Source organism: Polypterus senegalus, chromosome 8 (genome assembly GCF_016835505.1).
Source record: "Polypterus senegalus isolate Bchr_013 chromosome 8, ASM1683550v1, whole genome shotgun sequence".
In the NCBI taxonomy this organism is placed as follows: Eukaryota; Metazoa; Chordata; class Cladistia; order Polypteriformes; family Polypteridae; genus Polypterus; species Polypterus senegalus.
This window is the reverse complement of record NC_053161.1, coordinates 174,510,544-174,535,564: the sequence shown is the minus strand read 5'-3', so window position 1 is coordinate 174,535,564 and position 25,021 is coordinate 174,510,544. Positions and strand designations below refer to the sequence as shown.

The following is a 25,021-nucleotide window of genomic DNA, read 5'->3' as shown; positions in this document are numbered from 1 at the left end:
CAGCCTTATCACAAAATGGATTAAATTCAACGCGACAGGATTATCTTGAGGCACAAATCTGGGGAAGGTTACCGAAAAATTTCTGCTGCTTTGAAGGTCCCAATGAGCACAGTGGCCTCCATCATCTGTAAGTGGAAGAAGTTTGAAACCACCAGGACTCTTCCTAGAGCTGGCCGGCCTTCTAAACTGAGTGATTGGGGGAGAAGGACCTTAGTCAGGGAGGTGACCAAGAACCCGATGGTCACTCTTTCAGAGCTAAAGAGGTCCTCTGTGGAGAGAGGAGAACCTTCCAAAAGGTCAGCCATCACTGCAGCAATCCACCAATCAGGCCTGTATGGTAGAGTGGCCAGACGGAAGTCACTCCTTAGTAAAAGGCACATGGCAGCCCGCCTGGAGTTTGCCAAAAGGCACCTGAATGACTCTCAGACCATGAGAAACAAAATTCTCTGGTGTGAGGAGACGAGGATTGAATTCTTTGGTGTGAATGCCAGGCGTTAATGCATATTTGTCAGTTCTTGCTGTGAGATGTTACCCCACTCTTCCACCAAGGCTCCTGCAAGTTCCTGGACATTTCTGGGGGGAATGGCCCTAGCCCTCACCCTGCGATCCAACAGGTCCCAGACGTGCCCAGACCTTTGAATAGTAAGGATAAAACTTATCCTAAGTTAGCAGACTTATTTTTCCCTGCGTGCTGAAGGTTTTCTGAGTTAACAGACGCTGATTTATGGTGGGTTGTATTCGATAAGCTGGCACACCTTTAGGACACCATACACCACAAAAGCAAACTTTACTTCCCCACCAGACAATGTGCCATACCTTCCTTAAACAGTGAATTGTTTTCAATGTGTATAATTAAACAGTACATGTTTAGTATTGGTTGTTGTTACTTTACTAATGCAAGCTGTGTACTTGGGTTTGACCCTGACAATACTTTCTAATGGTTTATTGATTGGTATATTTATTACACTACATGAATGTCTGGTTATGGTTAAACATTCCCTTCTGTTGGAATTTGTTGCAAAGAAAAAAACATTGTTAATACAAAATTATAGTGTAGATCTAAAAATACTGTCACTTTTTTTTTTTTAAGGTAAAATTCTGGTAACCCCAGCTTGCCAGTATTCTACAATAAATTTAACATTATTTTTTTACAGTGTAGTTTAACTTTTTATTGTCGACCACACACACTTGTATGAATGTCTAAATCTGCAAATTAAACTTTGAATGTTAAATCTACTTTCCAAGTGTTTAAATCGACACCCTGCTGCGAATGCCAACTATTCCTGCACAACCACAAGTCCTTTAGTTGTTCCTCTCTTACAGTTCATGTCTGCACGCTCACCTCTATGTGTTTCTTTAAGATTGGAAGGTGAATCTTGAACGGCATCACTTCCTGTTTTTATGGCTGGGACAAAAGGCGACTTATTCACCAAGGCTCTCGTTTTTGTGCCAGTCACTTGTAAGCGGCGTATTTTCCGTCCTCCTTGTATCTTCGATTTCATTAAAAAGCCCAGCGTTGCTTCACACTATATCCTCGCTGTTTAAATCACCACAGTTTCTGTTCCTTTCACTTCTCTCCCGTACGCTTAATGTTTTATATATGCAGAAATCAAAGACATATAATGTGCAAATAAATATTATGGGATAGAACCTCCATTTTCCATATACATGTGAATCCATCCATCCATCCATCCTCTTCCGCTTATCTGGGGTCGGGTCACAGGGGCATTAGCTTAAGCAAAGAGGCCCAGACGTTCCTCTTCCTGGCCACTTCTTCCAGCTCTTCCGGGAGAATCCCAAGGTGTTCCCAAGCCAGCTGGGAGACATAGTCCCTCCAGCGTGTCCTGGGTCTTCCCCGGGGCCTCCTCCCGGTTGGACGTGCCCAGAACACCTCACCAGGGAGGCGTCCAGGAGGCATCCTGATCAGATGCCCGAGCCACCTCATCTGATTCCTCTCAATGCGGAGGAGTAGCGGCTCTACTCTGAGCCCCTCCCGGATGACTGAACCTCTCACCCTATCTTTAAGGGAGAGCCCAGACACCCTGCAAAGGAAACTCATTTCAGCCGCTTGTATTCGCGATCTCGTTCTTTCGGTCACTACCCATAGCTCATGACCATAGGTGAGGGTAGGAACGTAGATCGACTGGTTAACTGAGAGCTTTGCCTTACGGTTCAGCTCTTTTTTCACCACTACAGACCGATGCAGAGCTCGTATCACTGCGGATGCCGCACTGATCCGCCTGACGATATCACGGTCCATTCTTCCCTCACTCGTGAACAAGACCCCGAGATACTTGAACTCCTCCACTTGGGACAGGATATCTCCCCCAACCGTGAGAGGGCACTCCACCCTTTTCCGGCTGAGGACCATGGTCTCGGATTTGGAGGTGCTGATTCTCATTCCAGCCGCTTCACACTCAGCTGCGAACCGTTCCAGAGAAAGCTGAAGATCACGGCCTGATGAAGCAAACAGGACAACATCATCTGCAAAAAGCAGTGACCCAATCCTGAGTCCACCAAACTGAACCCCTTCAACACCCTGGCAGCACCTAGAAATTCTGTCCATAAAAATTATGAACAGAATCGGTGACAAAGGGCAGCCCTGGAGGAGTCCAACTCTCACTGGAAACGGGCTCGACTTACTGCCAGCAATGCGGACACCATACACCACAAAATCAAGCTCTGACACCAGTTGTACAGGGATCGAACAGCTCTTATCAGGGGGTCCTGTACCCCATACTCCCGGAGCACCCCCCACAAGATTCCCAGAGGGACACAGTCGAACACATTTTCCAAATCCACAAAACACAAGTAGACTGGTTGGGCAAACTCCCATGCACCCTCCAGGATTCTGCTAAGGGTGTAGAGCTGGTCCACTGTTCCGCGACCAGGATGAAAACCACACTGTTCCTCCTGAATCCAAGGTTCAACTATCCGACGGACACTCCTCTCCAGAACCCCCAAAGAGACTTTTCCAGAGAAGCTGAGGAATGTGATCCCTCTGTAGTTGGAACACACCCTCCAGTCCCCCCATTTAAAAAGGGGGACCACCACCCCGGTCAGCCAATCCAGAGGCACTGTCCCCGATGTCCATGCGATGTTGCAGAGACGTGTCAACCAAGACAGTCCTACAACATCTAGAGCCTTGAGGGAGTATCTCATCCACCCCCGGGGCCCTGCCACCAAGGAGTTTTTTGACCACCTCGGTGACCTCAGTCCCAGAGATGGGAGAGCCCACCTCAGAGTCCCCAGGCTCTGCTTCCTCATTGGAAGGCATGTTAGTGGGATTGAGGAGGTCTTCGAAGTACTCCCCCCACCGACCCACAACATCCTGTGTCGAGGTCAGCAGCGCACCATTCCCACCATATATGGTGTTGACACTGCACTGCTTCCCCCTCATGAGACGCCGGATTGTGGACCAGAATCTCCTCAAAGCCGTTCGAAAGTCATTCTCCATGGCTTCTCCAAACTCCTCCCATGCCCGATTTTTTGCTTGAGCAACCACCGAAGCTGTATTCCACTTGGCCTGCAGGTATCTGTCAGCTGCCTCCAAAGATCTACAAGACAAAAAGGTCCTATAAGTCTCCTTCTTCAGCTTGACGGCATCCCTTACTGCCGGTGTCCACCAACGGGTTCGGCGATTGCCGCCAAGACAGGCACTGACCACCTTACGGCAACAGCTCTGGTCAGCTGCCTCAACAATAGAGGCACAGAACATGGCCCATTCGGACTCAATGTCTCCCACCTCCCTCGGGACGTGGTCAAAGTTCTGCCGAAGGATTGAGTTGAAGCTACCTCTGACAGGAGACTCTGCCAGCCGTTTCCAGCAAACCCTAACAACACGTTTGGCCTACCAGGCCTGACCGGAATCCTCCCCCACCATTGAAGCCAACTCACCACCAGGTAGTGATCAGCTGACAGCTCTATTCACCCGAGTGTCCAAGACATGTGGCCGGCAGCAAGTCCAATGACACAACCACAAAGTCTATCATCGAAATGAGGCCTAGGGTGTCCTGGTGCCAAGTGCACATATGAATACCCCTATGCATGAACATGGTGTTCGTTATGGACAATCTGTGACGAGCACAGAAGTCCAACAACAAAACACCGCTTGGGTTCAGATCCCAATCACGACCTTCCAGGTCTCACTGTCATTGGCCACGTGAGCACTGAAGTCTCCCAGCAGAACGAGGGAGTCCCCAGAAGGTACGCACTCTAGCACCCCTCTAGAGACTCCAAAAAGGATGCATACTCCAAACTGCTGTTCGGCGCATACGCACAAACAACAGTCAGGACCCGTCCCCCACCCGTAGGCGGAGGGAGGCCACCCTCTCGTCCACCGGGGTAAACCCCAATGCACAGGCTCCAAGTTGGGGGGGTGGGGAATAAGTATGCCCAAACCTGCTCGGCATCTCTCACCGGTGGCAACTCCAGAGTGGTAGAGTGTCCAGCCCCTCTCAAGGAGATTGGTTCCAGAGTCCAAGCTGTGTGTCGAGGTGAGTCCGACTATATGTAGCCGGAACCTCTCGACCTCGCGCACTAGCTCAGGCTCCTTCCCCTTCAGAGAGGTGACATTCCACGTCCCAAGAGCCAGTTTCTGTAGCTGAGGATCAGACCGCCAAGGTCCCCGCCTTTGGCCACCAACCAACTCTCACTGCACACAACCTCCTTGACCCCCTCCCATAGGTGGTGAGCCCATGGGAAGGAGGACCCACGTTACCTCTTCGGGCTGTGCCCGGCCACCAGGCGCTCGCCATCGAGCCCCACCTCCAGGCCTGGCTCCAGAGGGGGACCTCGGTGACCCGCGTCCGGGCAAAGGAAAACATATGTAGTTTTTGCTCTACATTGGAGGTTTGTTGAACAGCTCTTTGTTTCATCCCTCACCTAGGACAAGTTTGCCTTTTTACATGTGAATCATTTATTACAATTATCTGACCTATACTGCCATGTTTTTCGGACACAGAAAATTGTTGGCAACATAGCAAGTTTTGGATGTTGATTTATTTCTATTGTTGGGAGTAAAGATTTTTTCCTTTTGAAATGCAGTGAGTTTAAGTGAAGTCATAAACAAATAAAACACACAAGATACAGATAACCTAGGTGAAAAATTCTACTTAAGCACAGTAACAAAGTTGTTTTACTTTGTTACTTCCCACCTCTGATCCATTGCGTCATCGTTAACAAATGCTTATGTTTATTCTGTGCACATTTTTCCCCTTCAAGTTTTTCTGATAAGCTGTTTTTCATGCCATCTTAGGTGTCAATGTGACTTTCGCTTCGTTATTTTCCTCCCGACTCTCAGTGAGTCTTCCCATCATACCTGTCGGTAGACGTCACTCATTGCGTGACACGACTGCCTAGTGATAATCATTAATTTTGAATTGATTACCCCACAAACACAAGCCAAAGCTTTCCTGCTACCGCAGCAGAGTTTTGTTTAAATCAAATGTTTAATTTTTAAGCATATACTGTAAGTGCTTCATTAAACACATGATTAGCTTAGCGGACTACAAACAGACAGGTAATGTTCATACTCCTCAAATATACTGACGCTGAACTTACAGCTTGGGGGGCGCCCTTAGTGGCTTCGATGGCCCTCTGCTTCTGTAGAGTCTTCATAGTGCGAGAAACAGCTCTGTATTTTGTACACAATTTCTTATGATTTTCCTCATTTGTAAGGGTGCTAAATTGTGTTTGCACGCAGACAACTGATTAAAAAATTCAATTGCAATTAATCGCTTAGTTCAAATTTGTAATCGAAAGTCACTGTGTATTAATTGCAATTTGTCATATTTCCTTCAAGCAATTAATATTTTTCTGTAAAGCAGACATAACTCAGTCATTATTTTCTAATACAAAGCAGTTTTAATAATCAGTTGCCTATGTACCATATTAAATTACAGGTAAAATTCCGTCACAACAAAGTATTTTTATGGTCCCGACCGTTTCCCCATATGACACGAGTTTATAGAAATCTCGTTACTATGAAGTACATTCAACAGATACTTCATTACAACGAAGTGCACAAAAGACCTTGAAATGCCTGAATGAATCATCATCAGAGCAGTTAGTTCTGTGGTCTCAGCTCAGTTGTGCACAACGATCCCCAAACAGAAACATTGTAAATTTTTTTTTCTTTCTTTGATCTTTCCACGTACTGTTATATTAAGAAGAAGAAAAGGATGATTTGGCTTCGGATTGATAACTGTGCTGCCCACACCATGCTTCCACATTTAATGTTCGCGTTGAATTCCTCCCACCGAATTGCACAGCAGTGCTTCACCCATTTGATTTGGACATCATTCACACCATGAAAGTGTATTATGGCAAGGAAATGCTGAGAAAAAAATATCATCAGCATAACTTGTATGCAGGAACAGATTAAAATTCAAGTGAAAGAAGCTATTGAAATAATTGCAAACGCTTGGACACAAGTTAAAGAAAGCACTATAGTAACAAATACAGAATCTCATTACAATGAAATGTTTTTAGGTCCCTGGGATTTCGTTGTAACAGAATTTTACCTGCATTTTAGTTTGTTTATTGAACAGTTTTGTGTAACAGAAAGAAATGAACAAACAGTGACACACTAATCAGTCAATGGCTCAAAGTAGGATTTTTATTTATTTTTAAATTTGAGTCACACAACAATGCAAATTAGTCGGCACTTTGATTGGTTATGTCAATAATTCGGTCTGTAAAACGATATAAAGAAGAAAAATAAGACATTATTGCGTTTCTGCCTATTTATTCAGCCAGTTGCTTAGGTATACAGTTTATTTCCACCATTCATTCCAGAGATGACTTCCCAGATACAAAAACAAATGTTCACAAGAAAACAGTGCTGGGAAACGTTATTTAAATTAAATTCACTATATTACTCCAACATAAAATCCTAATCTACTCCAGTTTGGCGCATTTCTTTTCCTCACTTTTCTCAATGGGGGAAAAACCAGTCAGATTAAAGCTTTACATCCACTGAATGTGTTGCTGCTGATTTAACTGATCGGTTACTTAACTGCACTTCTCGGTTTGCTACCAGCACTTTCCTTGGAGCTCAAAATGGAGGGCACGTCACTTCTCTAAGGATAGTATCTCACATCCCAGTCTGAATGGTGAGATGAAATCTTCATCTCTCAGCAGCCTCAGATGAATTCAGCAAGTTTAGAGCACAGAGCCCGTTGTCTGAAAGGCCGTAGAGGTGCCCACAGATGGGTTGTCTGCAGTGTGTGAGTTGGTGTTTGGCCGAATGTGGAGATATCAGCTCAGATGTTCTCTTCTACATCGATGTCCAGTTCACTAAAGACGAGATTAGGCTCCTCCACACACACTGCCTTGGCCTGTTTGGTTTCAGTCAGACTGTTTAGCTTCCGACTCGAAAGACCATGTAAAAGAGGGTTTCATGGACCTCTGATAAATGTGTTAATTTACAGGGTTTGGCCAACAGAAAGCTGAGTGCAGGAGTCACCGTCAGATGACTGGAGATGACAGACTGGAGAATTTGAGGATTTTGTAATTTATTCAAAGCAACAAACAATATACACCAATAAACAAGAAAGCACACTGTAAGTAAATCAAGAGAGCAGAATTCTAAGTCTATAAGGAACAGGAAACCCCTTTTGACTGAGGGCGTTATTTTACTAAACTTTCTTGTAATTATTATTATTATGTGACTGATGCCAAGTTGACTTACGACATGTGAGACACAATTGCTTACATTTCTTTTGTTTTTTCACTATTGGCACAAGCAGGTGTAGTGACCTCCTCCTGGTTACATACTATCAGTTCCTATCAGTCATAACATATCTAATCCTTTTCAAATTCATTCTAAAACACGTCTTTGACAGGTTACCATTGCTAGAACCTTATGAAAGCTCTACGAGAATATTTTTCTGGGAGGGAAAAAAATTCCACCATTAGATTTACATTATAACAGTTCAGGAATTAACAATTTAACACCCAAATAAAATGTGGGTACTTCATAACATTTAAATTCTTTGAGGTGTTACACCAAGACAAAGGGATTGATGGCCCTGATGTAGATCTTCTCCAATTAAGCCCACTTCTGAAGGTGGCACCCTATCTGAATTCTTTTGTGGCCCTGAAGATTCTGGTTTGTGAGACTTGTCGGCCACATCCAGTACAGCAATATGGCCTATCGAGAATTTTCTTGGCGTGTGTATGTGTAGCAAAGTGTATTCTGATTTTTAATTTGTTTGTTTGTAGCTTTTAGTTTGAATTTCCCCAAAAGCAATTGTTTGTGTGTCCTTAGTTTCATACCAATGGTATTTTGTAGTACAAATGCTAATTAATGTGACTCCCCACAGACTGCAGGCACCCTCAGGTGATGGTGGATGCTGTACAGGTAAGTCTGCTCTCTCCAAGCCTTGCTAATTTTATTCTATTGATTTGACATGAATATTATTTGGTAATTCTCAAGTGTTAAATAACTAATGTGCCCCCCCAAGTGAGTTCTTATATACAGTCTTTGTCCATTTTATTATCAAAAGCAAACAAACAAAACAAAACTAAATTTAAAAAAACAGCATTTCTTCTTGTAGTGTGATATCACAGCGTTTTAATATAATTCAGCATGGTGTACAACATATGGATACTTAGGATTTTCATTTTCATTTTACATTTTATTTTTATTGTATTAATAGTTTGTGTTTGTAATTATTAGTAACTGACCCGGGTTCACTTTCTGGGTCCTCCCTGCGTGGAGTTTGCATGTTCTCCCTGTGTCTGTGTGGGTTTCCTCCGAGTGCTCCGGTTTCCTCCCACAGTCCAAAGACATTCAGGTTAGGTGCATTGGCGATCCTAAATTGTCCCTAGTGTGTGCCCTGCGGTGGGCTGGCGCCCTGCTCGGGGTTTGTTTCCTGCCTTGTGCCCTGTGTTGGCTGGGATTGCCTCAAGCAGACCCCCGTAGCACTGTAGTTAGATTGTAGCGGGTTAGATAATGGATGGATGATTTGATTTATTATTTAATATGCACTGGCGAGAAGCTGTTTGTATGGCACCCTGCTTTTTTTTTTCTTTTTTTTTTTGTTTTGTAGCCCTTGCAAACGCAAATTATGAGGTTATAATAGCAATAGTTTAATATAAATTTGATTAATACAGTTAAATTTATTGTACATTTTGCTAAAAAGATATGTAATTTCTAAGATATAAAATGTAAATGCTGGTATTTATGTTAAATTATTTTACTGGTTTGGAAAGCAGCGAAAGGCGGGGGTCAGAAGGGGCGAGAAAAGAAAGGAGGGAACTGGGCTTTTGCATTAAAAGCAAGGATTGAAACACAGTCCATGGTAAACTTCAGCAAGGAGTTTAAAAAGAGAGAAAAAGAAAAAAAGACTGGATTCCAGCACAGAATTAACAGTCGGAACAGAAAAACGTGAACGTGTTGAAGTTTGGACGGACTGGTTGAGAACACTAAACCGGTGAGCTAGGGAGCACTGTCCGTGAAATGCCAAACACGGAAGACGTCAGCAGACATTGGATTATATTGTCAGTATCGGATATTGTTACAGCTGACCAACTATAGCTGAGAATTGATACTCGCAGGAAAGAAACGAAAGGGGACACACATCTGCTGGAAACCAAAAAACGAGACCCGTCTGCTCTATTACAGCATAAGAGGCCGTCGCCGAGTAACGCCACAATCACCTTCAAGTAACAGGCCTGCAACACTTATCTGTGGTATCTTTTACCTGACTTTTGTTTGGTTCCTTTTATTTAGTTTGCCAGCTTAGGTTTTATAAGGGGATTGCACTTGTTTATTGGTATCTTTGCATTCAAACTAAGGACTGCTGGTTCAACACTGATATAGATTTCTTGGATTATTTAAGTTTATACTTTTGTATGGATGTGTTATGTATATATGTTAATAGTTAATTTAATTAAAATAAAACATTGAACTTTTTTTTTTTTTTTTTAATAATTGCTGGCTAAGCCATATAAAGAAAAAAAGGGAAATCACATTTGGCAGGTGTCTGTAGTATCCTTAGGTGGAGTCTAGTAACGAATTGTAAAATTAATGGTAGAGTTATGTAAATTACATTTGTAACAAAGGTTTGTTTCTTGAAACAGTTGTGCTGAGAACACTAAAGTAAAAGGTTATATTTAAAGTTAGTAAAGAAGGAAAAAAGAAGAAAACAAACAACTCAGGTAAGAACCCTCAGTAAGAGAAGAGGGGTGCTACAGTTAGTTTTTAGAAAGGTATGTTATTTTATTTTTTGTTATATAAAAATAGAAAATTATTTATTATTATATAGCTGAACTGTTATTAATGTGAGGTTATGGATATTGTAAAGTTATTTTATGATGGAATGTGTATATTATGAATAGATCTATACGTAATATGTATGTTATGAAAGCAGAGCTAAGCCCATAATGGAGGCTGTAGGGGCTTTGTAATTCTCCACTGTGTTGATTTGTTTCTGACACAACACTAAGTAGGATGGATTCCAGTCGGTTAAATGTGCTTACTGTCCAGGAAGGAGTAAACCTCACTCTTTAGTTAGGACTGTTCAGTTGTACTTCTCTCCGGTGTGAATTCTGGTGCGTCTCTGAAGAGAAATCCTATGACAGATTTGTTTGGCACATTCCAATCAGTAATTTGGCTTCTCTCAGAGAGTAATTTGTCAACAATAGTTTAGTTTGCTTACTTTTCAGGACAGGAGTGAACCTCACTCTCGAGTCCAGAAGGCTGCTTGTTTTTCTGGACTGATTTTTGAACTGCTACCCTTTTAATTCTGTTGTGAACTCTAGTGTGTTTTTGAAGATTGATCATTAATGAAAACTGTCTACCACATTCAGTACAGCAATACGACTTCTCTCCCGTGTGAACTCTAGTGTGTCTCTGAAGATTACGCCTTTCTGAAAACCTTTTACCACATTCATTACAGCAATATGGCTTCTCTCCTGTGTGAACTCTAGTGTGTCTCTGAAGACTGATCATTAGTGAAAACTGCTTACCACATTCAGTACAGCAATACAGCTTCTCTCCTGTGTGAACTCTAGTGTGGATCTTCAGAATGTTTAGAAGTGAAAACTGTTTGCCACATTCATTGCAACAATACGGCTTTTCACCGGTGTGAACTCTAGTGTGGTCCTTCAGACTGCCCATACGTGAAAACTGTTTACCACATTCATTACAGCTATATGGTTTCTCTCCGGTGTGAACTCTAGTGTGGATCTTCAGAACTTTCATATCTGAAAATTGTTTGCCACATTCATTACAGTAAAACGGCTTCTCTCCCGTGTGAACTCTAGTGTGTCTCTGAAGACTGCGTATACGTAAAAATTGTTTACCACATTCAGTGCAGCAATATGGCTTTTCTCCAGTGTGAATTCTATTGTGGTCATTCAGATTGCTTATACGTGAAAATTGTTTACCACATTCAGTACAGCAATACGACTTCTCTCCCGTGTGAACTCTAGTGTGTTTCTGAAGACTGATCATTTGTGAAAACTGTTTACCACATTCATTACAGCAATATGGCTTCACTCCAGTGTGAACTCTAGTGTGTTTCTGAAGATTGCTCATTTCTGAAAACTGTTTACCACATTCATTACAGCAATATGGCTTCTCTCCGGTGTGAACTCTAGGGTGTTTCTGAAGAGCAGTCCTGCCAGAGAATTCTTTTCCAGATTCCAAACTGCACTGATCTTTGTTTCCTGTACAAAATTTAAAAGGAGAAAAAGAGCTTATTTTCAATCCACTGCCTTATTATTAACATTACCTCAAATTAAATACAAGATGGCAGAAATTAGGAACAACCTTTGATAAGCATAAGCAATTATAAAACTTTAGTCGTACATGGAAAGTACACTCAATATGTTAATGTTACGTTTTCTATTACAATTACTTAGCAGGGCCACATGTATAACTTCCTTATGCTCTGCAACATGTGTAAGCCAATTCTCACACAAAAGTTAGGATTTTTAAAACTAGCACTTGGCGTTTAAATTGGCTTAATGTTATGGTAAGTATTGAGCATGCAGACTTTATTTGTGTTGGCATTTTAGCAACACCTGGTGGAAAAACGAACTGAACAGATAATCCCATTTCATTGAGCATTTCACATTCTGATGTTTGACAGGCTACACAGGAAGTGAGTTTTGATGTATCACAATGACATTTAGACTCATGATGATGACTTAATTATAAGCCGATTTTGACTCCCTATTGTCATCCTCTTTGAGGCGTGTACAGAACATTTGACTTCATTACAGAGACCATCACACAGAAATCACAATATCAGTTGTTTTACAGGTCTTAACAGCTGTGGTTTATTTGGCAATGGCAGCTTTTCAGTGTGAACTGCCTGACCGGAGAGGAATCTCTCAGTCACCCTGAGCCACATCATGCCATCTGTATAGGGTGGTGTATTTAAGATGTTACAGAGATAAACGAAATATCCTTACTATCAGGATGTGCAAGCTGTAATCAAAATGCAATCTGCAGCAACATCTTTTGTCATCAGCAGTGGTGGTTTTCCTTGGGCTATCTGTGCCTTTGTGATTACTAAGCTCAAGTGTGCATTCATTCTTCTTCTTAATATTCCACACAGTTGATTTAGGTCATCCTAACGTTTTACTGATGTCTTGAATGGTTTTATTATTGTGTTTCAACCTCATAATGCCTTCTTTATTCAATTTGTAATTTTTTAATCTGTTGAGCAAAGGGGTAAATGAAAGAAAAATGATTGTCTCAGCCATTACGGAGAGTACTGTATAAAACAGAATGCCATGCCAAGCATGACAAAGACACTTTCAATAATCAGAATGTGTCCTGACATTTATCTACAATTAAACTAAAACCATTTTACACCAAAAACAAAATGGCTTCTTTAAATCACCAAGAAAAACAGCACAATGGATGAGTGATGCCCCAGTGCCCAGGCCTACAGAAGCTGTTGTCAACTCAGAGAAAAATGAGAAGATTAGAAAACTGAAGAAGAGCACAGCTGTTGGTGTTTCAGCTCTATAGGGGAGTGGCAGGTGACACCAGGGCTGGTAAGCTTTGTGACACGCTGATGACATTTATGCTCACCATTATAATGTTAACAGGTATCTACTATCAGGACTTATTTATGTTAAGTAAACTAAAATTTGCCAGGTTTTCCTGTCTTTCGGCTCTAATATGTGTGTTCACGTATGTAATTATTATCTCGGTTATGGTTCCAAACATCAAGCAGTCTAGGCCTGTACTCAATGAAGAGTGCTATAAACAATAAATACAACTGAATTAAACAGTAGTGTTACACAAATTAATCAGCCTTGAATCAAAATTGCCCAGTTCTTGCTGTTTATTGTGAAATCGACTTGCAGTTGGCTGACTGGTCTACCGATTTTATGACATGGAATGTGTTAATCTGAGGACATGCGTACAACAGACATAGTGGAAAGTGGTGAAGAAAATAACTGCTGTTTGGAAATAATTTAAAGTATCTGAAAAGTGATAGGAATGTTATATGTGAAGATTAAAATGAAACTTAGCTGTCAGTAATGGCACTGTTTGAAAAGAACCAGAAAAATGATCAGGACAGAAAGAAATCAGAGTATCACTCAAAAATAATTGGAATTTATGATTTTAGATACCCAGCCATTTTCTACAGTAGAAAGTTTAGGATTCCATCATTTAAGTCCTATAACTTGAATGCACGATATACACTGGCGAGAGGATGGTTCTTTTCAGACGTAGCATTACCCAAGACGTACACTTTAGTGACATTTCATATACAGTGACATGCGAAAGTGTGGGGACCCCCGGATCAAAGTAACGGTTACTCTGAATAGTTAAGTCAATAGAAGATGAATTGATCTCCAAAAGCCACAAAGTTAAAGATAAACCATTCTTTGCTGCAATTTAAACAAAATTCATGTATTATTTATGTTTTGTAGTATGAGAAAAGGAAGGAATACTTCACTAATGTATGGGCACCCCAAGTGATCAGACGTCTCAGAAAACTGCTAAGAGATGTCAGAGTTTAAATTAGCTACTTAATGGCTTTGGCTTGTTCACAGTCATCATTAGGAATGGCCACGTGATGCAAATGTCAAAGCTGTATCAATTCTCAGACTCCTCACAGCTTGTCCCAGCATTCAGCAGCCATGGGCTCCTCTAAGCAGCTGCCTAGCACTCTGAGGAATAAAATAAGTGGCGCCCACAAAGCAGGAAAAGGCTACAAGACGACAGCAAAGAGTTTTTAAGGAGCCATTTCCTCAGTTTATACCAAAACAATTTCCAAGAGAACTGCTCATAAGATTGCTAGAAAGACAATTCAAAACCCCTAAAGATTCAAGATGATGTTTTGTACTCACACTCTGGAGTGATGATGTACTGTTCTTCTGGTGCAATGACACCACCACAGATATGACCTTTACAAAAGAGCCATCAAAAGAAAACCTCTTCTGTGTCCTCACCATAAAATTCAGTATCAGAAGTTTGCAGATGAACATCTAAACAAGCTCGATGCATTTTGCAAACAAGTCCTGTGGCCTGATGAAGTCAAAACAGAACTTGATGGACACAATGTGCAAAGGTGGGTTTGGAGTAAAAAGGGGTCTGAATTCCATGACAAGAGCACGTCTCTGATTGTTAAGTAATAGGAGAAGATCGATTATCTTTCAAGCTTGTGTTGCAGCCGGTAGCCTGGGGGTATTATTCAGTTTCTTAAATTGAGTGTGCATGAATCACCTTGACATCAGTCTAACAGCCAGAGACAACAATACCATTTATTTACATAGCACATTTTCATACAAATGTAGACCCCATCTTCATACAGAGAAAGGAAAGGTGGACAAAATTCACAACCTTACAAAATTATTTTCCTTTGAATAAACAAGAACGGGAAATATTACAAAAAAAATCTGATGAGAACAGGCCATTCAGCCCAACAACTCTTGCCAATCTGATCCACCTAACCTCTCTAAAACAACATCAGTTTGAGTTTATAAAGCCCCTAAAAGTCCTACTTTCCAACAGACTACCTGGTAATGGTGCCTGTTTTCTGTGTGAAGAAAAACTCTTTAATGTGTAGCAGTACTACTGGGGAATGAAACCAACTCCCTACAGTCCCTGCAGTGCAGTGGCTCTGATTGGTCATCTGCTGAGGGTGCAGGGGATACTGGGGACAAGGAGGCAGGCCAACATTAAAAGGAGGCCAGTTCAACAGAGGATCACAGGCTGTTCTTTATCCCACCTGTTATTTTCCTGAAGCTGTTACCCATAATCCCTGTTGTGGGGCATCCAGTAAATTTAGTCGTGATACAAACCTTAAATTAATTGATAACCAAAAATAAGGTGTATAATTAGACCAAGGGATAAAACCAGACCCTCCACCAGGGGCATCTGTAATAGAAATTTAATTCAAATTAAAACAAAAAATATATCAGCAGTTCAGAAAGAACCATGCAGTTTTAAATGCTGTTTATTGAACATTCGCTCTCTTGGCACTAAAGCTGTTTTGGTAAATGATATAATATTAAGTACAAAATCTGATCTGTGTCTTCTCACTGAAACCTGGCTTAGTAAATGTGACACTGTTCCCTAGCAGAGGCATCACCAGATGGATACTCGTTCCTTCATAAGTCTAGAGATTCTGGTCGAGGAGGCGGCCTTGGAATAATTCATTGTAACAAAATGCAAATCACTCCTAAAAATTTAGGCAACTTTACATCCTTTGAGGCATTAATTTTAAATATTAAAACAGATTCCAACACAATTATAGTGCTAGTCTACAGACCACCAGGGCCATATTCATTGTTCATGACTGAATTTAGCAACCTTCTGTCTGATTTGGCTATAAATTATGATCACGTAGTTCTGATGGGGGATTTTAATGTACACATTGATGTGGAAACTGACACTTTTAGCAAATGTTTTACTTATTTGTTAAATTCAGTAGGATTTTGTCAGATTGTCAAAGGTCCAACTCATAATCATAACCACACATTAGATTTAATTATAACTTACAAAGTTGAAATTCAAAATTTAAATATTACTCCATTAAATGTAGTTATTTCCGATCACTTCTTAATTACATTTGATTTAGTTCTGCCCATGCCAACACACTCGCAGATTAAAACAAAGACAGTGCGACATCTAGATTGTAATTCTGCTTCAAAATTTATAGATACCTTGAGTAAGTCGAGTGTAATTGTGGAAAACCATTTAGATCAGTTAACATCAAATGTAAACGTGGAAAACAATTTAGATCAGCTAATATCACATTATAATGTGACCTTGAGAGATGCTCTGGACACAGTGGCTCCCCTAAAGACAAAAGTGATCAAAGCACATAGAAACTCTCCCTGGTTTAATGAAAATACTCGAGCTCTTAAATTAGAGTGTCGAAAACTGGAGCCCAGATGGAGAACAACAAAGCTACATGTCTTTCAAATTGCATGGACAGAGAGTGTAAATAAATATAAAAAAGCCCTCTTTAAAGCTCGCTCAGAATACTATTCTACATTAATAGATAGCAATAATAAAAATCCTAGGGTACTTTTAGAGCAGTGGCTAAATTAACAAATGGGAATTCAGATCAACAGTGCAAAATACCAACAGATATTAGCAGTACAGACTTTATGAACTTCTTCAATGAGAAAATTAAAAATATAAGATCCCAGATCTCAGCATCACAGTACAAACCAAATACTAGCTTAGCAGACCCTGCTCACATTGCATTCAGCACTTTAGTAATTTTAATCCTGTAACTCACCAGGAAGTCTTAACTTTAATTACTAAAATGAAGCCCACTACTTGTTCCCTAGATCCAGTGCCAACAAAACTAGTAAAAGTGCAATGGATGTTCTTGCAGCCTATTCTAACCATTATCAATAGTTCATTACTGCATGGCACGTACCTGATGCACTAAAAGTGTCAGTCATTAAACCTTTACTTAAAAAGTCAGACCTAGACCCACACATACTAAATAACTATAGGCCTATTTCAAATTTACCATTTCTCTCTAAAATACTAGAAAAGTAGTGCCAGTCAGCTTCAGTCACACCTTACGCATTACAATTTATTTGAGAAATTCCAGTCTGGCTTTCGCACTGGTCATAGTACAGAAACGGCACTAACACGGGTTGTAAATGACATTCTGATATCCTCTGATGAAGGAAATTCCACTGTAATTATGTTGTTGGACTTAAGTGCAGCATTTGACACCATTGACCATTCTATTTTACTGCACAGGCTAGAAAACGAAGTTTGGGCTTACAGGCCCGTGCTCGCTTGGTTCAGTTCTTATTTATCAAATCGATTCCAGTATGTACAGAAATGTGCAGACAGTACTCCATCATTATACACAGAAGTTCAATATGGTGTCCGCAGGGCTCAGTACTGGGACCTTTACTGTTTTCACTTTACATGCTTCCACTGGGATCTCTCATTAGGAAACATAATGTTAATTTTCACTTGTATGCAGATGACACCCAGTTATACCTTTCATTTAAATCAAATGAAGTTTCTCCGATGTTGTCTTTAATTAGTTGTGTTAGTGAATTAAAGGAATGGATGAATGAGAACTACTTGTCTTTAAATACAGATAAAACAGAGATGTTAATTGTTGGAGGGAATGACGCTGATCACAGCAATATTTTGTCGTCATTTAACTCAGTTGGAATCCCAATTAATTTTACTGAATCAGCCCGCAATCTAGGAGTTATCTTTGACTCTAGCATGTCATTTAAAGCACATATTACAAAGTCCCAAAACATGTTTTTCCATCTTAAAAATGTTAGGAAATTAAGGGCTTTCTAAATAAACAGGATTGTGAGAAATTAATTCATGCATTTATCTCTAGTAGGATTGACTACTGCAATGCGGTGTTCACTGGCTGTTCAAACTGTTCTCTATACAGCCTCCAGTTAATCCAAAATGCGCTGCAAGAATTATTACAAGAACAAGAAAATATGAACACATAACTCCAGTTCTTAAATCTTTACACTGGCTCCCAGTTAAGTTTAGGGCAGATTTCAAAATCCTCCTTTTAACATATAAAGCATTAAATGGCCAAGGTCCAGCTTACTTGTCTGAACTTATCATGACTTACAAACCTGAGCACATTAAGATCTCAAGATGCCGGTCTGCTTAGGATTCCAAGGATTAATAAAATAACAGTGGGAGGTCGAGCTTTTAGTTACAGGGCCCCTAAACTGTGGGATGGTCTTCCTGCTTCCATAAGAGATGCCCCTTCAGTCTCAGCCTTTAAATCCCGGCTGAAGACTCACTACTTCAGTTTAGCATATCCTGACTAGAGCTGCTGATTAACTGTACAGACTGCATCTCTGTTGTTAGTCATTAGCACTAAAACATAAGTAACATGATAATTATATTTGAATACTAACCCTCACCTATTCTGTTTCTTTCTCGGTACCCAAATGTGGCAATTGGTGCCACGGCCCACCTGCTAAGTTGTTTGCCTGCCTATGGTAAAGTCATCCCTGATGGGTTTCAGCCGTGGCATGGCCAAATGGGGAGGCAGCTAGATGGATGAGGTCTCCAGGACTCTAAAAATATCCAAACCTAATTATGTCATATCATCCACTGTTAAACCGTACTTCTAAAATTTTTATTATGCTGTATTAAGGAATTGTTCTGTTCTGTGTATTGTATTGACCTCCTACTTTTGACACCCACTGCACGCCCAACCTACCTGGAAAGGGGTATCTCTTTGAACTGCCTTTCCCGAGGTTTCTTCCATTTTTCCCTACAAGGTTTTATTGGGAGTTTTTCCTTGTCTTCTCAGAGAGTCAAGGCTGGGGGGCTGTCAAAAGGCAGGGCCTGTTAAAGCCCATTGCGGCACTTCCTGTGTGATTTTGGGCTATACAAAAATAAACTGTATTGTATTGTATTGTATAGGATGTGTTTGGTGTCTGGAATTGCCCGTCTGTTTACCTTCCCATGGTGCTACTTGCGTTTTCTCATTTTGTCAGGAGATCATCTTCTGTTTTGAGTTAATGTACTGTCTGGTGTCTTCCTGCTGCATGAGGACTGTCTGAGGATTTATTGTCATCCTGCAAAGAAAGGAGCACTCCTGATCCCATTGATATGTCATCATCTCATCAGGAAATACCAGTAGGACTGACCTTTACATTCACATACAGCGTGCTGATTTCTGGACTACCTACCGCCATCAATTCATTTCATCAGTTGCCATTTACATGGACTTCATCGTGTGTGGTTTTTATTAGCGGTTTGTTATTAATGAATTTGTGTTTATTGTATATCGCCATAAGGGGAACTGGGGTAGGATCATATTCATTTAATATTCTTTAATATCTATTACCGGTTGCTTTTTTGTCTCTGCGAGGGACTGTGTGTGAGTCTCGCCAAGGCTGGGTGCGTTTCTAGGATCCTCATTGAAAAAATAAATAAATCACCATCTTATCGACGGTGGGAATCTTAGCTGGGTTATTTAGTCCGCTAGAGATCTTTAAGTGAAATTATCCCTTAACAAGTCTCCAACTGTGTCCTCATGTTCTTGTTGAACTATTTTTAAAGTAACAGCCAGGCTCCACTGCTCCAATTACTTTAATAATGTTAAACACTCATGCCTCCTCTTAATCTCCATTTGCTTAAACTGAAAAGATTGAACTCATTTAATCTTTTTTGATAATTCTACCTCTCACCTCTCGAATTAGCTTTCCTCTGAACTTTTTCTAGCACTGCTTTGTTTTTTTTTGTAGACTGAAGACCAAAACTGCACACAGGACTCCAGATGAGGGTTCACCAGTGTGTTATAAGGCTTCAACAGAACCTCCTGTGACTTGTACTCCACACATCAAGGCGCTATATAAACTGATATTTGGTTAACTTTCTTTATGGCTTCTCAACACTGTCTGGAAGTTGATAGAGACGAGTCCACTATGACTCCTAAATTCATCTCATCAAGTGTACTTCGAATTTTCAGACCTCCAAGCGTGAATTCAAACCAGACACTGTTCCTTCCATCCATCCATTATCTAACCAGCTATATCCTAACTACAGGGTCACAGGGGTCTGCTGAAGCCAATCCCAGCCAACAAAGGATGCAAGGCAGGAAACAAACCCCGGGCAGGGCGCCAGCCCACCGCAGAACACTTTTACTTACTATGTATAATACTTGACATTTTCTTACATTAACTTTCATATTTCACAAATCTACCCAAGCCTGTATGCTGTCCAAGACTCTCTATAATAACTCAACAGATTCTTGATTATCTGCCAATCCACCTATCTTGGTGCAGTTGAACCTCGATTCACGACCAGAATACGTTCTAAAATTCTGGTCGTAAACCGATTTGGTCGTGAACCAAAGCAATTTCCCCCATAGGATTGTATGTAAATACAATTAGTCCGTTCCAGACTGTACGAACTGTGTGTAAATATATATTTTTTTAGTTTTTAAGCACAAATATAGTTAATTACACCATAGAATGCACAGCGTAATAGTAAACTAAATGTAAAAACACTGAATAACACTGAGAAAACCTTGAACAACACAGAAAACTAACAATGTAATAGTTTGCGCTATATAGTGCTAGGAACCGCTCGCTAAAAACAGTTTTTTTTTAATCAGTTTTAAGCACAGGGAAAAAAAATGAACATCTGAAAAATCTGTTATTTAATAAACCACCAAGAAAAGTAACATTGCAACAATGCACGCTATGAACCGATCGCTGTAAACAGAACTGAAAACAAAAACTAGCCTTTTTTACCTTATGCATCCAGCCTTCCCTCTCTCGCTCTTTCTTTCGTGTGCACATGCGTCTCTATTTCACGAGCCTGGAGATCCTGTGTGTATCCCTCTCTAGCGCGCTCCTGTGTGTATGTGTGTGTGTGTGTGTGTCTTGCGCTCTCTCGCTGTACAGTAAATGCACAGGGAGAGACTGAACACGTACAAACCGAAAGGGAAACTGGCTTGTTCGTATACCGAGTGTGTGGTTGTGAACCGAGGCAAAAGTTTGGCAAACTTTTGGGTCGTAAACCGATTTGTACGTGTACCGAGACGTTCTTGAACCGAGGTTCCACTGTATCTTCTGAAAACGTAACCAGCTTGTTATTCATATTCCTATCCAAATCTACACTACATACAGTATACAAAATCCTAAGCTTAAAAGTGCAATGATTTTATGTGATATTTTGATGTCACACTTTAAATCTGGCTTATTGTAAAACCTACATATATATGTTTGGTATCATTCATTTTTGGAATTAATCGAACTTTAATATGATGTTGTTCTCAATTAACTGCCAATCCACCTAGCTTAGTATCAACAGAAAACTTAACCAGCTTGTTACTCATATTCCTATCCAAAAATGAATATATAATAAAAACAGAAATGGCCCAAGCACTGACCCCTATGGGTCACCACTATCACAATCAGCCAATTTTGATAAGGTTCCTCTCACCATCACTCTCTGCATCCTGTGTCTGAGCCAATTCTGCACCCACCTACAAACATCACCCTGAACTGCCATATCGTTTAGTTTGATGCCCAACCCTATCATGTAGCCCCTTTCAAATGCTTACTTTAAGTCCAGATAAATAATCTCATCCGCACCACTTTGATTGTAGCATTTTGTTGCCTCCTCATAGAATTCCATCATGTTAGTCAAACACGACCTCTCTCTTCTGAACCCATGCTGACTGTTCAAAATAACTCCTGTCCTTGCTATGTGTTACTCAATCTTATCCTTAATAATTCCTTCCATTAATTTTTCTGTGATGTACATTAAGCTTACTGGCCTATAATTGCTTGGATCATCCCAATCACCTTTTTTATAAAACAAGATAATATTTTTCATTTTCCAGTTAACAGAAATTTCTGCAGTGTGCGATGCCTTCCTAAAATGTGTTGTCACACACGTGCACTTGGGAGGCAGGCTAAGGGCTAAACTGAGGGCAAGATACGTGAGAAGGCCTTGACAAAGTTCACAAACCTTTCTTCTCCATCTTCTGCAGATCACCCGAGGAGAAATCAGCCTAAAAAGCGTCCTCCAGTTCCTGTACCCCTTTCCAAGCTACACCTCCCATCGACGTCATTTCCTGCTCTTTGATTGTGGACGACCTCTTCCTCCCCTGCCTCTATAAGAACCCAGCACCTTCCCTCTTTAGTTTGTCCCTTGTTGGACGCGGAATCAGCGAGTATTCCGGAGCCATTTTTTTTTCTTATACTGTGTGTTATAATATAGGGGACGCATCCCCAAATCTTGTTCTGCTCTCCCTTTGCATTTTGACAGTGTCCAAGGTTTATATATGATATTCACTTACCCCCTTAAGCACTTGAGGATAAGTATTATCCGGTCCTAGTGATTTGTTTGAGTTCAGCCTATTTAATCTGAGCAGCACTTCTCTCTCTACAATTTCCAAATCTCTCAGTACCTCCTTAGTAGTCCCTGTTATCACTGGGATGTTATCCACTTGCTCACTTGTGAAAACTTCAGAAAAAAAAAAGTTTAGTGCATTTGATATTTCACGGTCTATGTACTGTAATTCCCCTTTATTGTCCCTGATCTGCTTCACCTCCTTGGCTTTTCTTTTATTACTAAAAATACTAAAAACTCTCTTTGGTGCATCTTTTTGCCTTATCTGCAATATTCCTCTGTTAACTGCATTTTAGCTTCCCTGATATCTTTCTTAATGATTGCCTTCTTACTCTAAATGCCCAACTGTTAGTTTGGGGTAATTAGTCTTCTATGACTTATTTAGCTATTTTTTACATTTGCAGCTTCTTTAATCTTATTTACTACTGCAGAGTTCTTATTAATTTCTTTAAATCTGTCCTGCATCATGTCAAATGTTTAACTTCTTCCTAGTGAGGAATCCCAGTTGTTCTTGACTGTTTGCGGCTACAACACCAGTTAATTACTGACTTGCCAGCAATTGCAAAAGCTTTCTCTGCCTTCTGACCAACAAACACAAAGGTTTGAATACAACTATCGCTATTAAACATTGAACTAGCTCTTGTGTGGATGGAAAAAAAAAAAAAAACAAATAGATACAAGGTATGAAACACCCTCAGAGCTCCTTAACGGTAACCACAAAAACAAAGTTTTCAGGAGCAAAAGTTATATTTAACTCACTCTCACACAAAGTAACACATACACACAGCCTTTTTCACTTTACAATGCAAGAATGATGTTAGCGGGTCACTTCACGTTGTTGCTCCAATTCAGTGCTTCAATGTTCCACCCAGACACCTCTTAAGGGTTGTCACAAGGACCTTAAAAGATCTGAAGAGCTGTATAAAACTGGAAAACCTGAACAAAACATTTTGAAACGCTTGACAGGGAGCCAAACTGTCTACAAAAATGGAGCAAAATCAGCAAAGGAGTGGGCATCCAGCAAAGACCACAGTGTGAAAGCAGAGGTGAAAAAAAAAAAAAAAAAACATCGGGGAAGAGCAAAGGGCCTGCAGAAAAATCTCTGTTCATGTGTCCATGTGAAGGAAAATAAACTGCTCAAAAAATAAATAAATAATAAAGGAACACTTTGAAAACCCATCAGATCTCAATTGGAGAAAAAAAATCCTGCTGGCTATCTCTACTGCTATGGACTGATATGGTGATGTGTTAGGAACGAAAGGATGGCAGCCACATCGTTTGATGAAAATGAAAATGATCAACCTACAGAGGGCTGAATTCAAAGACACCCAGAAAATCAAAGGGAAAAAAATGATTCAGTAGGCAGGCAAGTCCATTTGGCCGAAATTTCATTGCAGCAACTCCAAATTGTACTCAGTAGTTTTAATGGCGCAATGTGCTTGTATGCATGCCTGACAACATCCTAATGAGATGACGGGTGGTGTCCTGGCGGATCTCCTCCCAGATGTGGACCAGGGCATCACTGATCTCCTGGACAGTCTGATGTGTCAGATGGACCGAAACAAAAAATCACACCCAGAGGTGTTCTATTGGATTGAGGTAAGGCGAGTGAGTGTGGGGGCAGTCAATGGTATCAATTCCTTCATCCTCCAGGAACTCACAAACACATGAGGCCGGACATTGTAATGCACCAGAAGGAACCCAGGAGCCACTCCACCAGCATAGGGTCTGACAAAGGGTCGAAGAATTTCATCCTGATACCTAATGACAGTCAAGGTGCCTCTGTCTAGATTGCAGAGGTCTGTGCGTCCCTCCATGGATATGCCCCCCCGAGATATACCATCACTGACCCATGATCAAAGAGGTCATGCTGAATGAGGTTACAGGCAGCATAACGTTCTCCACGGCTTCTCCAGACCCTTTCATGTCTGTCATATGTGCTCACGGTGAACCTGCTCTCATCTGTGAAAAGCACAGGGTGCCAGGGGTGGACCTGCAAATTCTGGTATTCTATGGCAAGTGCCAATCAAGCTCCACTAGAGGACGTCGGGCCCTCATGTTTCTTATGGTTTGATCAGAGACATTCACACCAGTGTTCTGCCTGCCTGCTGGATGTCATTTTGTAGGGCTGTGGCAGTGCTCATCCTGTTCTTCCTTGCCCAAAGAAGCAGATACCGGTGGGTCATGCAGATGGGCTAAGGACCTTCTACAAGGGGCCCTGTCCAGCTCTCCTAGAGTAACTGCCTGCCTGTCTCCTGGAATCACCTCCATGCCCTTGAGACTGTGCTGGGAGACACAGCAAACCTTCTGGCAATGACAGGCACGTATTGATGTGTCATCCTGGAGAAGTTGGACTAACTGTGCCAACTCTGGAGGGTCCAGATATGGCCTCATGCTACCAGTAGTGACACTGACTGTAGCCAAATGCAAAACGAGTGACAAAACAGATAAGGAGGGATAAATGTCAGTGGCCTTCCTCCACCTGCTAAACCACTCATTTCTGTTTTGGGGGTCGTCTCATTGTTGCCCCTCTAGTGTACCTGTTGTTCCGTTTATTAACACCAAAGCAGCTGAAACTGATTAACTACCCCCTCTGCTACTTAACTGACCAGATCAATAGCCCAGATGTTTCAATGACTTGATACTATACTCGGATTAAAAAGTGTTCCTTTAATTTTTGTACAGCGGAATATAAGT

The 25,021-nt window shown here is 41.0% G+C and overlaps 1 protein-coding gene across 1 annotated transcript in view; it reads right to left on the bottom strand.

The window, feature by feature from the left end:
- LOC120534714 (zinc finger protein 271-like) overlaps positions 1-25,021 on the bottom strand; it is a 113,975-nt gene that overhangs the window by 27,153 nt on the left and 61,801 nt on the right. The window contains exons 4-5 of the mRNA XM_039762299.1: positions 10,668-11,679; positions 3,506-3,557 (exon numbers count right to left, since the gene is read on the bottom strand). Coding sequence (XP_039618233.1) covers positions 3,506-3,557; positions 10,668-11,679 — 1,064 coding nt within the window. The remainder of the gene's footprint in view (positions 1-3,505; positions 3,558-10,667; positions 11,680-25,021) is intronic.